The sequence below is a fragment of the Cebidichthys violaceus genome, unplaced genomic scaffold (genome assembly GCF_023349555.1).
Source record: "Cebidichthys violaceus isolate CVI_PGR_0920_01 unplaced genomic scaffold, fCebVio1.0.p SCAF_4, whole genome shotgun sequence".
NCBI classification, from domain to species: Eukaryota; Metazoa; Chordata; class Actinopteri; order Perciformes; family Stichaeidae; genus Cebidichthys; species Cebidichthys violaceus.
In genome coordinates, this window is record NW_027176594.1 from 12585886 (window position 1) to 12601296 (window position 15411).

Here is a 15411-nt window from a genome sequence, read left to right on the forward strand (position 1 = left end):
ATCTTTCCTCCTTGTCTGTTACTTTTGAAAGTAGTTCAAATGATACTTTTTGTGATATTAAAATTGCTACGCCTCTCCTACAGCCTGATTTAGAAGATGAATAATATACCATTGAAAACCCCATTCTCTTTAATTTTTCATGTTCTGATGGGGTGAGGTGTGTCTCTTGCAAGAGCACAACATTTGCCTTTTCCTTTTTCATTTTTGACAGTATTTGACTTCTCTTACCTGGGTTTAAAATCCTTTTCACATTAAGGACGTTCTTATTCATATTTTCCGACATCGAGGATCACAGATGGAACTTCTCCCAATATCCCTAATAACATAAAAGTTGTACAATGAAAACATCTCTCCCAAGGAACAAGCACAGAACAAAGAATGTGAAACAATTTTTAACAGAAAATCACCGAAACAGTTTCAAACAGTTGTTTCTGATGCAGAAGCGTGTTTTAAATGAGCCTTAGAGGACTTTATAAAGTCAAAGCCCCCCTAAGGGAAAGTCCCACGTCGTGTCAAAAGTGGGGCCCTAAAGTGAGGCCGCATGTTAGCCAAAATCCACACAAAATAAAATAAAATAACCCATGGATAACAAGCTAATTAACAAGTCCAGACTGCTTTAATTAACCAGAAAATAAAACTGTAGGAATAGTTGCCTATTGCAGTCTTCCAGGCAAATAACCAAAATAATTATCACTCGGCAGTCTATTACAACTTATCTGCATTTTTGTGAATAATCATCAGTGTCCTGTTGTGGGGGATCGCCTTTTCCTGAAGTTTATCCTTGTATTGAGAGAGGTGGTTTTTTTGGGGGTTGTGTGAAGCCGTCCGCTGCACCGGGTTCCTGGTTGTCACTCCGGTCTTGCCGTCTCCTGGCCACCTGCCAGGTAGACAGGAGCCAGATCTCCTCTTGGTCCGGGGCAGCGTAACTGGAAATCTTTGTGAGGCCATGTCTCTCGTCGCTTCTGCAGCATCCTGGAATAGCTGAGTGCCATTATCGTAAAAGACCTGCATCCTTGCGGGGTATACGGTGTCTGAAACTGGATTCGTTTTACTTTCAAGACTTCTTTGGCTTTGGCGTGTTCACTGCATTTCTTAAGCACTTCGGGGGGGAAGTCATGGTCAATGTAGAAGCGAGATTTGTTGTAAAAGACTTATTTTTTCTGTCATGCTCTCCGGAGCATCTCTTCCTTCATCCGGTAACTCCCGAACTTGACCACTATTGATCGGGGCTTTGCCTGCTGGCCATTGGGCTTTGATGCCAGTGCTCGGTGTGCCCGTTCTATTCTGAGATCTCTGTCACGTGGAAGGTCGAGTGCGTTTTTTAGCAGGTTATGCAGAAAACCAGCTATGTCGGTGTCCTCTTTATCTTTGGGTATTCCGTAAATCCTTAAATTATCCCTACACGCTCGGCCCTATTGGTCTATTAGCCTGGCTTCCAGATTAGCTTGGCGCTGCATTAGCCGCTTAATTGGTGTTGATGTTGCTTGATGTCTCAGTTTCATCTATTCTTCCCTCTGCCTTGTCCAGTCAGTCATTTGCTCTCTTCAATTCTTGTTTGATGTCAGTGAGTTGTACCCTGTTATCTTTTCTGAAATCCCGAAGTTCATTGAGAATGCTTCGCAGGCTAGCTTCGGAGCTATCCTCGTCATTTGGGTACGGACCCCGGAGAGCTGCCTCGGCTGTCTTGTTCTAGTTTGGGATCGTATTCTATCACGTTTGTGGTCGTCATACTTCTAGTAACCCCTTTCTCCATTATTAAACAAAAGTTGCACTGGGATTGACAAAACTACAGTTTTTTGGGGTTATTTTACAAAACCGTCGGGGAGCTAAAAAATTAAGCTGTCATCCTCTCAGTGGCGGAACCGGAAGCCCTTGGCAGCAGGTTCTATATGTGAAGATCCTTCAAAATACATACATTTTAATGGAAAATCTAGCCACCTCCGTCATATGCCCTACAACAGAACACCGCTTCATCTGGTCATCCTTAGTTATGTATTTACAAACGTGACACCGCCCATCTTATTAATATTGAAATTAAAGTCATTATTATTTAGTTATTTATTATTTTCTTTTTGCCTGTCCACCAATTGAAATCAACAATACATACATACACACACATTGATTGTGGTCCTGCCTTTTTAATTATATATTACGTATCCCTATCATAGCATATTATTATATTTATTTATTATATTTTTTTTTCTGTGCTCATTGGACTTTTTTCAGTTTGGTCAGTGTTATTACTACAGATGATATTATATTGCTGAAACTATTTAATTACATTTTTGTAAATATTATTTCTGACTGTTATATTGTTATTGTGATGATAATGATGTTTATTATTATTATTATTATTATTAATATTATTACTACAGTTATTAACATTATTATTATAATAATTATTATTATTATTCACATCCTACCCCGTATTGACAACCTCCCATCCGTCTGTCAACCAATGTATTTATTAATCCATGACTATTTATGTATCTTATCTTTTTTTTTTTTAATGACTACATCTTCTGTTTTTGTACTCTTTTAAATTTTTTATTTTTTTTCCGGCATATTGAAGTATTTCTCTCTTTCTGTCAAAACTCCTCCCCTAACCACAACCTCCCCTGTTGTGCTCTGTCCCGTCCCTGGCAGCTCAAGCTTAATTCAGGGCACTCTGACAGTTCCCTCTGGAGCGGGCGGCATGGGGATGGAAGGCTGGGTCACCAGTGACTAATGAGACTGTTAATCCCCCTCAAAAAAACAGGCCCCTCCTAAGGGTCTGGGAGCTGTTTTTTTTATTTGAAGGGATCAATGGGCCAGCCCCTCCTTAAAGGGTCTGGAGGCGACCCAGAGCTGGAACAATCAGTCTCACAAAAAAAGAGAAAAAAACACAACAACAATACACAAATTGCCTTTTAAAAACAAAGAATAAATTAAATAAATAACATTTCTTGTCAATAACCACAAAACAAATCAATAACCTGGTTGACCCAGCCTGACTGATCCCACTGACCCATTGTGGAGCTTCCTGTCGGTGCCCTGAATGTTATTCGCTGCCAGTGGCACTGCCCCTGACTTTATTCATAATTTTGTTATTGTTATAGTGTTAAGCGCACGTTTATAGATGTTATTATTTTGTAATTTATGGTATTTACTGTTTTATTTATTTACGTTCTCATCCTTTCACATAGCTCTCTCTCACACACATGCACACACACACATACACACACACACACACACACACACACACACACACACACACACACACACACACACACACACACACACACACACACAGACATCTCTCCATTTTCCCATCCACAGACTATATGAAGTTAACTAGCCTGTGTTCTCTGTTCTTGTCGTCCTCTTGTTGTTCGGTTCATGTCTTGTCTTGCAATAACATTTTTAAAAAACGAATAAAGACTGGTTGTTGGGTTTACTGGAAAATAAACCTGAAAGAATTATCAACAGTCATATAATGCCTCTACAGTGATATATTATAAAAAACAATTCACTTACCTACAGTTTTTTGACTGTGGAAGGAAACCATGACATCGGAAGGATTTCTTGATAAAATTGTATTCTTTGACAATTACCCAAATCTCTATCACCCTCTTTACCTTCTAATATTTTGTGTTTTACAGATGTTAGCCTGAAAAGTGCTGCCCACACATTTCACTGACTAGAAGTAAATGTAATAGGGACATTTGCTGTGGTAAAGTACAGTAGTAAGTCATATTAATATTATAGGAGCAGCAGCAATAATAGTAGTGGTAGTAGCCCGAGTAGTGTCAGGACCAGTTTCATATGTCCAGTCCTCTAATGAGGGATAGGTTTGATTAATGCAATTTAAAGTGTTTCATATCACTGCTGATGCCAGGACAATTAATGTATTTCTTTTATCAGGTTGATGATTTAAAAAATTGTCTAAGAGGGGGTAAAATTGACGCAGTACCTTTTTTTTAAGGATTGGACGGACTAGTCCTCTGAAAGCTACAGATATTAGATTTTTAAATTTTGTAAATTTTGTCAGAGCAATTTATTTATTGATTGCTGTTGGAATGCAAAGAGAATTTCAACAAATATAACAAAAAGTGCTTCTAAAATGAATTCCCTGCTTTAATTGTGCTCTTGACAAATACTTTATTTAATATTTAGCTTTAAGTCAATTTAATGAACTTGATAATTAGTTTGTATCTTGAAAACCAATTAATTTATTGTCGCTCTCATTTAGTGGAAATACCTAAATTGCTGTAATACTTTGATTACCTTCATTATAGTAATCATTGCATTCAAAAGCAGAATTAATTTAGTGAAAGATGCTGGCAGTCATACCATATGTAGTTTTCTTCATATGCTAATTATGAAGAAAAAAACGTAAAGTCACGTCTTAAACTGAAGATATCAGATGATTGAAATGATCCTGTTGCCAGCTTTCAGTGTGCTGAGCTAATGTTAACTTATGATTTCGCAGAGAAAACAAGCTGCTTTTTTCTTGACGTGTTCTTCTTAAAATGATCACTTTAATTTTGTTCTCTAACTTTAGCTGTTGGTCAGTACTGGGCTGGATTAAATCTTAATACCATTTTGTGTTTACTTGCATCTCTCTAAAGTTAAGTACATAATGAATTTAGCCTGGTGAGAGTTGTATATGGCAGAGGTTTCTATCTCTCAAAATGTATTCCTTTGTGATGTCTGAGAAACTTACACTTGTGGTACCTGTGTTTTCATCATGTGCTCACTGTACTGCACACCATTTTAAGGCTTTGTCATTTCAGTGTGTAAAGCTGCCTTGTTTGAGGGGTCCTCTTTGTTGTTGTATTTCAGTGTATTTCGCTCAGAAGAGTCCCGCAATTTAATAGTGCGTTCAAGGTGTTCTCTCTTGTCTATGTATGCTTTCTGTATGTGTCAGTACTTGCAATTCTTCAATCTTGTCAGAGTGTGTTATTCACTTAAAGTGAATACAGATGTACATCAACTAATGTACACTTGCTTTTTTATTAAGTGAAATGGGTTAACTCTTACCTGCCTCATACCTTGTTTTTAACGTTTCATTTTTTAAAAATCTAATATTGTCCTAACAATGAAAATCAAATTTGACTGAGTGTAAATGAAATACCTTTATATCAAGAAAATTATATTGGATTTTACATGTTTTTTTCTGTTTTTGATGCAAACATTATTTAAATCAATTTCAGTACAAACAGCTGAAGCTATAGATAATTAAATGACAGGATGATAGAAAAGCCCAAATAGGCAGTGCAAAGAGAGAGAGCAGAAAATTGAAACAGGGACTTCCCTGAGCCTCCATCATCTACAGGGAGATAAAAAAAAAACCACTCTCACACACAGCCTCTCACACACACACGCACACTGTGCTGAGAGCTAGCAAGGGGCTTTAAACAGCTTCACAATATAGAGACAAAGGGACTGTAACTTGCCACAATGGAGGAAAACATGGATGAATCACAAAGCCAGAAAGGTAAGGCAGAAGAGTAATTTGTTCATCTAATTTGTCTTTAATCAGCTGTGCCTTTTGTTCTGTTCATCCGTTCCTCTCGGTATCATGAGATTCCTTTGTGTGTGCAGTGGGCAGAGAGACAGAAGACAGCATACATGTCCTGCAGTAGAAAAAAACAAGCATAGATCTTTGTCTGTACATTTATTTGCTAAAATAGCCTGTTTTCCTAGAAGTGGAACGATAGGCTTTGAATTCTCATACCATCTATATGTCTGCTCATGATAATATCACAGATTATATAACCCTTTCTTGTTGTGTTTTCTTTTTTATGAAGGGATGCATAAATAAGCAGGTTGTTTGGGTTGAGGGTGAGAGGAGATGGCAGACACCGGAGGGTTGGTGTTGTTTTGGAGACTGTACTGACAGATGGATGGACAGATGGATGGATGGATGGATGGATGGATGGATGGATGGATGGAGGAGTAGGTGGGAGTGGCAAGGGGGGGAGGAGAAGGGTAGAAGAGTGTGGGGCAAAACCCTCCAAAAAAACAGCCAAGTGGTTCAGTGATTGATGTCTGCATTGGGATTTTCTTTGTTAGCCTTCATTGTGGGTGCTACACGCTTGTCTGAACGCCTTTCCCTCTCCTTTTTCTCTCGCTCTCCCTTTTTTTCTGCCGTCTGTGTCACTCCCTACCCTGTCCCTCCATTTTCTTCACATCTCTCCATCACTAGCCCTCTCCCTTTCTGTATTTTTTTACTTCAGTCATTCTCATTCACTATATTTCCAACTACATTCAGTCGGCCTCTCTGTCTTTTCAGGGTTCTGTCTCTTGTTTTCTCTGGCCATCTTTTTCTGTCTCTAACCCTCTATTTTGACTCCTCTCATGTTCACCATCTCACTGTGTCACTTCCCTCCCTCTCTTTCTCCACCCATTTTTTTTGCCAATTTCTAATCTCGCACAATGAAACATAGGTAATCTCTTGCCGTATTGTTTTTTTTTTGGCCAAATAGCATATTCATATTTCTTATTGCATTGTATTGTTGTTGCTGTCAACGTTAAAAATGGGCGTGTCCATTTCCTTAATTTACCGTAAGTCTGAAATTGGTCATATTGTTGCTACTCAAACTGATTCAGAAATGTAATTGAGGATGGATCTGTTTAATCAAAAATAAACAATTATTTTCATTTGTCACACTATTCACATTTATTAACACTGTATCCATGGTAACACGGCTATTGGAATTGTATCCCGTTGTGTGATAGGCGGATTCATGTATTTTTCTCTGGTTGAACCTGTTTTAGCCAATCAGAAAGCCAAAGACGGAGGCATGATGTTTCAAGCAAACGTGATTTTTTTTATTAGACACTTTTTTTTTTTTCTCTCTATTAGTTCCCATCCCACATCTGCGTCATTCTGTCCATCGTCATTGCTTTCTTTTTATCCCCCCTTTATCTTCTCATTTTAATGAATGGGATGCGCACCTCTGACAAAATACAGGTGTGTTTCCATGTGTGATGAAATGTGGTAGGTTAGACGACGAGTAGACATGGGGGAGTATGTGAATCTAGGCAGAGACAGCGAGTGATGCCGAGCGGCTGTTAGAGACATGAAGAGAGACTACAGCACCATATGCCGTACATGGGCTTAATTTTAAACTGATGAATTACCTTGAATTTAGTATTTAATATCAATGTGATGAGATTTAATTTGATTTTCACATTTCTAATGCGGGGATGCACAGTTTTTTATCCAGAGAATGTGTGAAATTGGTTCTATTTCAGGGATCTGGTCCGGGTCTTAAATCAGTTCCACACAAGGCCTAACCCTTAATCTTGTGTCACAAATGGTCATCAGTTCTCTGCCCTTGTGATCTTTGATGTTTTAGGATAACGGTTTGTTTCTTTTCTTATGTTGCTGAACTTGGCTGAACACATGACTGACAAAGATGTGTTGCTGGCTAATATGATTAATAACAACAAATAATTTATGCAAAGTGCAGAATTCTAAAGTCTGATTAGCCTTCTGATTATTATAAAGCAAATCCATACGCCTTGCCTAAGTCCAATATCATAACAGAAAATGGATTCAATGAATTATCTTGAATTAGTTAATCGGTTGTAAATTGATTTACACAACACAGTGTGAATGAAACTTTATCCCAACCAGAGTGTTGACTTTGTCTTATGATTACAACTTTGTGTTGCAGATTGTGTTGAACAAGGATTATTTTCCACTGGTTACTGGCAAATACATTACGTACAAATGGTACGCTGTACAGGATGTACTTAATGGAATAATTTATACTGTATATTTGCTATACATTGTTTCCTAGTTGTTCCACATGTGTTTATTATGGAGCCACTTTACCCCAGTTTTTTTTTTTATCACTTTGACAGCCATTCACGTGCTGTTTTTCTGTTTGCTGACAGTCTTTCTATTGTCCAGACATGGTGCACCTCAAAACTCATATAAATTATCCAGTTATTGTTCAGTCAAACACGAGACACAAAATACACTGTATGTACCGAATAACATGCTTTGTGTTTCACAGACAAATGCAGAGACTTCACCTGGATTGGTACCTCATACAACCCTATTTCAAATCCAAACTATCCCTTTTATAAATAAGTGAAACACATTAGCATTGAGAAACATTGATGGTGTACTATGTGAATTGCTGGTTTATCAGGGGTACCTTATGTGGCCACTTCATAAACCTGCTGAAGAGGCAATAATTATTTCCCCAGGACCATTTGAAAAATAAATTGCTCATTTATTGTAGAAGTCTAATGGAAAACTGACAGTAGTCATGCAACTGAAAGTGGACTTCGCCTTGTATCCATTTCATTATTATGACCACTAATAGAAAGGAACTTAATGGACAGAGGAATAAGTCAATACAAATTGACTTGCAGGCCCACAGAGGGTGTGAGGAGCACGGGAGAGAGAAAGAAGCAGAGGAGGAAGCCGTGGCAATAGTGTGCTCTGCTGTATCTCTCTGAAGCTAATTTCATGACCTTTCATTGACATAAGAAATACAAAACTAGCTTATCAAAAGGTCCAATCTGCTGCCTGAGAGTGTATGGCATTTACACACTATGAGCAGCTGGCTAACTGGGCTGTATTATCACCAATAGTGGGTGGAAGAAGTTAACACAAACCTTGATTGCAGTATAATTATTACTCTGCTAGTGGTTGGTTTGTCCAACCAACTCTTTGATCCAGATCTCTGGGCAGACCGCCTTGCAATTTCTTGCACCGACACCAGCCCAACATTTCCCTTCATAACACATTTCAAAATATAATGGGCAGATTGCTGTGGAATTTATTGAGCACATATTGGATACACTGTGATTTTCCTCTATTACCACCCGCTGGTCAGACTGTCATCTTTCTAAATAAGATATCTCAAAATACAATGAGCAGATGGGCATGACATTTTCCAGGGGTGTTCATCCTCCCAAGGGAATGAATATTTTTTTATTGCAATGATCGGGTGTCTTTCCCTCTCGTGCCGCCATCAGATCTTCTTCATCAAGGCTCAAGGACCAAATATATGTAGGTGAGGAGTTGTGGTTGACCCTGTTGCTGGGTATGGTTGTTTTTTAGATGTTTGCATTGTTTTTTTAATAAATGCACAGAGAGAGAGAGAAACCTACACTACATACTCAATCAACCATAAAGGTGTGGTTTTGTGACAATCTGAGTAGCTGTGACACATTATGAGCTTGCAGTATACTGAATCTATACTTATATTTGAATGGGGGGTTTCATCAGAGAATCCTTCTATATCATTGTCACAGAGGCTGCTGTCATATTGTCCCGGCAGCGCTTCCAGTTTGTCGATGGAGCTGCTCAAAAACATTATTCTGTGGATGAAAACATCACTTTAGTCTATCTTTCTGCCATTTGGCTTAAGGAGGGATTGGTTCCAATTCTCCAGTAAATATTTTAGTGGGGATTTTCCTTTTAGCAGTAAGAATATCTTGCAAATTAATTTTAATAGCCTTCTGTATTTTATTTACGTTGTGTGAAATGGTTTTATGACAATGAAACTGGAAAAAAGTCAATGCAGAATATCCCCTTTAAGGCAAAACATTTAGTGTATTTATAGGTTTGTATGTACACAGTCTACTCAGGTTAGATTGCAAAAGGATTTTTTGGAAAACGGATACAGCACAACAAATATTGCACACTTTATATTTCTGTTCACCAATTGTCGGGCTGTCTTCCTCCAACCTTCAGAACAGATTTTTTCTGTTGTTAGTCAATTTTAAAAATGTCTTGATGGAATATTTATGAACACTTGTAAATCAGAGTTTTGAGAGTTAAAATACAAGAAACCATCTATTGACTGTGATCAGTCACAAAACTGAAAAGCAACTTGGAAAAAAAGGATTAGGTGAGAGCTGTGGGAGGCACATAGAGGCACACCTTTAATACTCCTCAATGCATTTGATTTTTTTTTTTTTAACTTCACCTACAAGGGAAATGTATAGTCCATCTAGAATATTCTTTTTTTTTTTTAAATAATTACCCAATTATGGTTACATGTTATTTTGGCAAGTAAACATGAGCAGTACATGCCCATTCCATTTGTGTGCCCATTGACAATATCACCTGATTAATGCTGTAATGTTTCCTGTTGACAGCCTGCTTGAGAATCTGTCTGTCTGTCTGAAACACATCCATCACTGAAATGCGATTGGTCTCGCGAGTCACTGGTGCTTCCCCCTCCTACTGTCTCTTTTACAGCTGCTCTGTATTCTCTTTAAGTTAAAGCAGTCAGAGCGGAGCTGCCTTCCTGCAAATATCGCAGCCGATATTGTCATTAACAGAAAAATAGGACTATATTATCCTACATTTTTGCAAGGAACTGGTGAAGACTCAGAATGCTTGCTTGCTTGGTTATTGACTTGTTCTTCTTCTATAGTGATTTCAGCTGAACAATTTCTTGGTGATGAACCACTTATTCATCCAGTCAGCGCTGTGTACTGATCTCCAGCTACTGTGAATGCAGGTGAAATGCATCCAGCACAACACATTATATCCAAATAAACATCTATTGTAATGTTTAGTGCATTTAAAAATCAAACAATCTTGGCATGTCAAACAGGAACAGGATTTGAGGTTTACATTTTTGTTATCCGACTCCTGGTGTAATATATCTTGCCAAATTATCGACTGGTTCCTTGGTTGCTTTAACAACTATTGCAGCTGTTCATTTAGTATTATTAATAAATACAGCATCAATAGATAATACAGGTAAAGATAGTATTTGTCTCTGTGGCATCACATGCACACAACTCAGGCTATATGACTGAGTGATGGATGAAGAGGCAAGGAGGGATTTGTTTGGCTGCTAGGAGAATCATTTCAGGAGTCCATGCCAGCAGAGTCTACCGTTAACTGTATCTTTGTGTGTATGGGTGTGTCAGACACAGAACATTTCCACAATTCACACTAAAGGACCTTCTCTAAATCTTCAGACTTGAACCAAACAGTATTATCTGATTTGTTTTAATAATCATATATTTACATTTTTCTGGGTTACTCCATTGTGCTCAACTGCATCTCACTCAAAAGCCTGTAGTGGGGATGAACTTGTCATTTTCTGTTAGAACAGGCCTTTGACTGTTGAGTGCAACTTCATGCCACTGTATGTGTGTCTCTGATGTATGCGCTTGTGTGTGTAAGTGTGTGTGTGAGTGAGTGAGTGAGTGAGTGAGTGAGTGAGTGAGTGAGTGAGTGAGTGAGTGAGTGAATGAGAGAGAGCGAGCGAGCGAGAGAGAAAGAGAGAGAGAGATATCTCAGTAATCCTCTCTCAGAGCTAAGACACAGTGATGCAGACAGACAGACACACACACACACACATACAGCAGTGTGTTAGACAATCAGGCTAGACAGCATCGGCCAAATTGCTTGCCAAATGAGCACCAAGTCTCAATGTGAAAGTATGAAAGCATGTTTGAGTGGGAAAAGCTAGAAAAGAACTGTGTGCGTGAACCACTCCCAGATACTATACAATGATCGGAAACGACATGTTGAATCTAATGATTTGGTCAAATTTGGTCCTATAAATGGTTCTATATGGGAAAGACCATTGTATGATCAAAAACAAAAGGATGGATTTGTAAATATGTGAATATGAATAAAGTCCTGGTGGTGATGGTACTAGATTACATGAGAAATGATCCTCTGGAAACAATGACAATTCATGCGCAGGATCAATGTGTTAGATCAGGGGTGCCCAATATGTCGATCGTGCGGGTAAATTGCATGCCATTCAAAAAAAATGAGATGTCCTCATAGCATTTGCCACTTGATTGACATACATGGCAGCCAGTCTGAGATCACGTCTTTTCTAACACATGGGTCACCACGTATGCGCGGTCAACTGCAAAACTCCAGCGAGCTAATTTAGCCTCCCAATTTTTTTCTACTACAGAAGCTAAAGCTGCAGCGCCATGATTTGGGGAACTTCCAAAACCTTGCGTCAGAGCTGGAGAAGAACAACGGAAGCCGTGAGCGCAACTTGACAGTGCGCGCTACACAGAGCAGATTGACAAGTGTCTGCCAGAGTTTGACAAACGCTTTCAAAGCTTTGCTTTACTCGAGCCAGTCGCTACATTTATGTGCTGCACATTTCGGGAAGATATTGAGGTGATTCAAAAATTGCAACGCTGTTTCACCTGAACTCGTCTGGAGTGGAGGATGAGATTTTGACACTACAGGCTGACATTCAACTGAAGTCCAGGGCTCATGGACAGTTTTGGAACTTACTCACAGAGGAAAAGTACCCAAACATGAGGAAATGTGCATATACTGTATATATAAATAAATAGATATTTAGCATTTTCAATGTAGGTAGATCATTTTGACTTGGTCATTTTAAAAGTAGCTCGCAAGCCGGAAAAGTGTGGGCACCCCTGTGTTAGATGGACGGACAAATAGACCAACGGACATTACCATCATTAAGCCAAGACGTTGGTTTTCCATTAATCATATTGATAGTTCAAGTTGATTGTCATCTGCACAGAAACCACCAGGACCGTATACAATGACATTACCGATGTGTAATATATAAAAGATTTCATCCATATCTAATATGAATGAATGAAAAAAGTAATAAATAATTAATAATACAATGTTGCTGTAAACACCAACCTGTGTAAAGGAGAAAGGGATATAATGAATACATTTTAAAATTATTGTAAAATGATTAAAAGAAAACAGGATTTAAAAAATTGTGATGATCGACTCCCTTATCAATGTTGCAGATACATTACGGTCTTTTTGAATAATAGGATGGCAAATAGATTTGTGTTGTAATAGCACATCTGAAACTATTTCCCTCTTCCTAAACAAAGAAAACATCCACACAGATGCAGTGCATGGCTGTTTTTTTTGTTTAGCCTATTCCACTTTGTAGCAGGTCACAGCGTCTGTCCTGTGTTGTGAAGCCCAAATACGGAAATATGGCGAGGATTATAACATGACTGAAATTCAGGACACATTCAAAAACACACAGACACAGACACATACACACACACACACACACACCCACATACACAGATAGTGTCAGAAACAGAACTGCACAGTCATATACATGCAGACATGAAAATATTTATACGCAAGACACAAACACATTGCATGAAATCCTCTCTCTCAAAAAACAACATTCACACATGCTCGTAAAAACACATTAATATCACAATATCATAATGCTCCTCTCTATGCCTGCCCATCTGCCTCAGAGTTGTTGCTATGATGTGACCTGGATCTGATTCTTCATGAATGGCTTTTATGGCATTAAAAACATGAAATGATTCAGGTGTGTGTAAAACAAACCAACATTAGAATGTGGCACGTGCACATTTTGGAAATTCTTAATCTTAAAATGGCACAAAATGGTACCTTCCTGCTGGACATAGCAGACATTTTTGTTCCTCCATAACCGGCTCATAATTTGTAGGAAGGCACATTGAAATTGTACATTGATTGTTTCCACAAACTTAGACAATCATGAAACTGAAGGCTGACTTTGTGTTAATGTAAATGGATGTCTGTGCGCTCATTGCTGTGTGTGTATGTGTGTGTGTGTGTGTGTGTGTGTGTGTGTGTGTGTGTGTGTGTGTGTGTGTGTGTGTGTGTGAAAATGTGCATTAGTGTGACTGTAACGCTCGCAGAGCCACACTGTTGCCATGACAATGCTACAGGCAAAGTGGGTCAGCAGGCTCCTGCCACACCCCTGTTGGCATGGCAACAAGGCTGGTCCATTAAACCTGAGCAGCACGATGACTCACATACACACACACACGCGCGCACACACACACAACAGGGAGAGGGGGGTAGGAAAGCGTTGTTTGTGTGATTGTCTTTCTGTAGGATTGCTGCTCAGTCTACATGCAGGCTTCAGTGAGTCCGCATGGCTGCATGTGGGCGTATTTTAAAGACAATGTGTGTGTTCAAGCTGATATGGATTTTTAAAGTCCAGAATGGTGACTTTTAAAGAAAGCAGTAGATGTTACAACTGGTTGTGATAGGCAGAAACACCTGTCAATCTAGCAAAGAAAGCCCCAAAACATACCTCTCTTTTAACCATAATGTCTTCTTAATCAAAATGGAATCTCAAAATCACCACTAATACATACATCACACAGCCTGATCTCACAAAAATATGTGTTACGTAATTACATACCACCACCGCTAATTACACAGTGGTGGTACGTAATTTCTTTTAAATCACGGGAAAGAAAAAGCCAATGGAAAGTAAACAATCCTTTGGTGGACACACATATTAAATGCATCCCCATGAACATGCAATGCTCAGAGCTAGTGACGTAGTATAAACAGTGAGAAAGACTACTTATGGTGGGTAGGAGGGGGAGGGGAGGTGTATGGGTCAAATAAAGACAGGACTTTCAACCAGAAGATTGGTGTTTGAGACCGGTGTTCAGGTCCCGAAGTGTTGTTGAGTTATTTTGAAGTTATTGTGAAGTTACATTCGTGACATGTTTTACTGTACTTAGTTTACGTACTTACTTTAAGCCATGATGTTTTCCCCAAACTTAAGTGGTTTTATTGACTAAACCTTACATTTACATACTTATTTTAAGCCCAACCTTGATGTTTTTTCAAATCCTAACTGTTTTGTTGTATAAACTTTGCCTAAACCTAATGTTAAGTTGTTTTAGTGGTGGCGTCGCACAATTAACACCACCACCAAGTATTGCGCTGTTAGGAGGTTGTGGTCATTTCACATGTTTTTGTGAGATCACCTTGACATTAGAAGAAACTACTCTAAATCAGGAGATCAAAAATCCTTGTGGAAAACCATTGATAGATGTATTTCTAGCTCTAAAAGATTTTAATTAGATTTCATTACACTCAAGATCATTTTTTGATTCAGCATCTAGCAGCACTGAGCTGATCTGCATCTTAAAAGACCTCCACAGTGATTATACCAGTCAGATGTGGTGGTTGTCACTTGATTAAACCTAACCCCAACCCTGCCCTCACCATGTAGTCTAATTCTCTCCTTTATATGCACATGCAAGGCAGATCAGTTGGTGAAATACAACAATCCACATTAAATCTAACTATTTGTTACAGACCTATTGCAGTTAAGCTGGACACATAGTTATTGTGTGATTAAGTTATGTATATAGTAAAAGAGTCTTACTGTGCCTCCTGAAAGATGGTATTTACCTGCCCTCCTAACATTACAGCATCCATGTTTTCAAGAAAAACACATTGTAATAAAGATGGATAGTGGGTTGTTGATGTATTTGTGGATTGGGAACCCCTGCCCTGTACTGTGGCCTTTACCCCTCACTATTCTAAAAGGGGACAGATTACCCTTTATCTGGTTGCAGCTGCAGCAAATCACAGTTGGAAAGGCAGCCACACAAGTGAAAATGTCGGCTTAAATCCAATTATTGGTGCAT

The 15411-nt window shown here is 38.7% G+C and overlaps 1 protein-coding gene across 1 annotated transcript in view; it reads left to right on the top strand.

The window, feature by feature from the left end:
- Positions 1-5320: 5320 nt before the first annotated feature.
- Positions 5321-15411, top strand: part of LOC137884810 (neuronal membrane glycoprotein M6-a-like) — a 36088-nt gene continuing 25997 nt past the window's right edge. Inside the window, exon 1 of the mRNA XM_068726830.1 lies at positions 5321-5479. Within this exon, the coding sequence (XP_068582931.1) occupies positions 5443-5479 (37 nt within the window). The 5' untranslated portion in view covers positions 5321-5442. The remainder of the gene's footprint in view (positions 5480-15411) is intronic.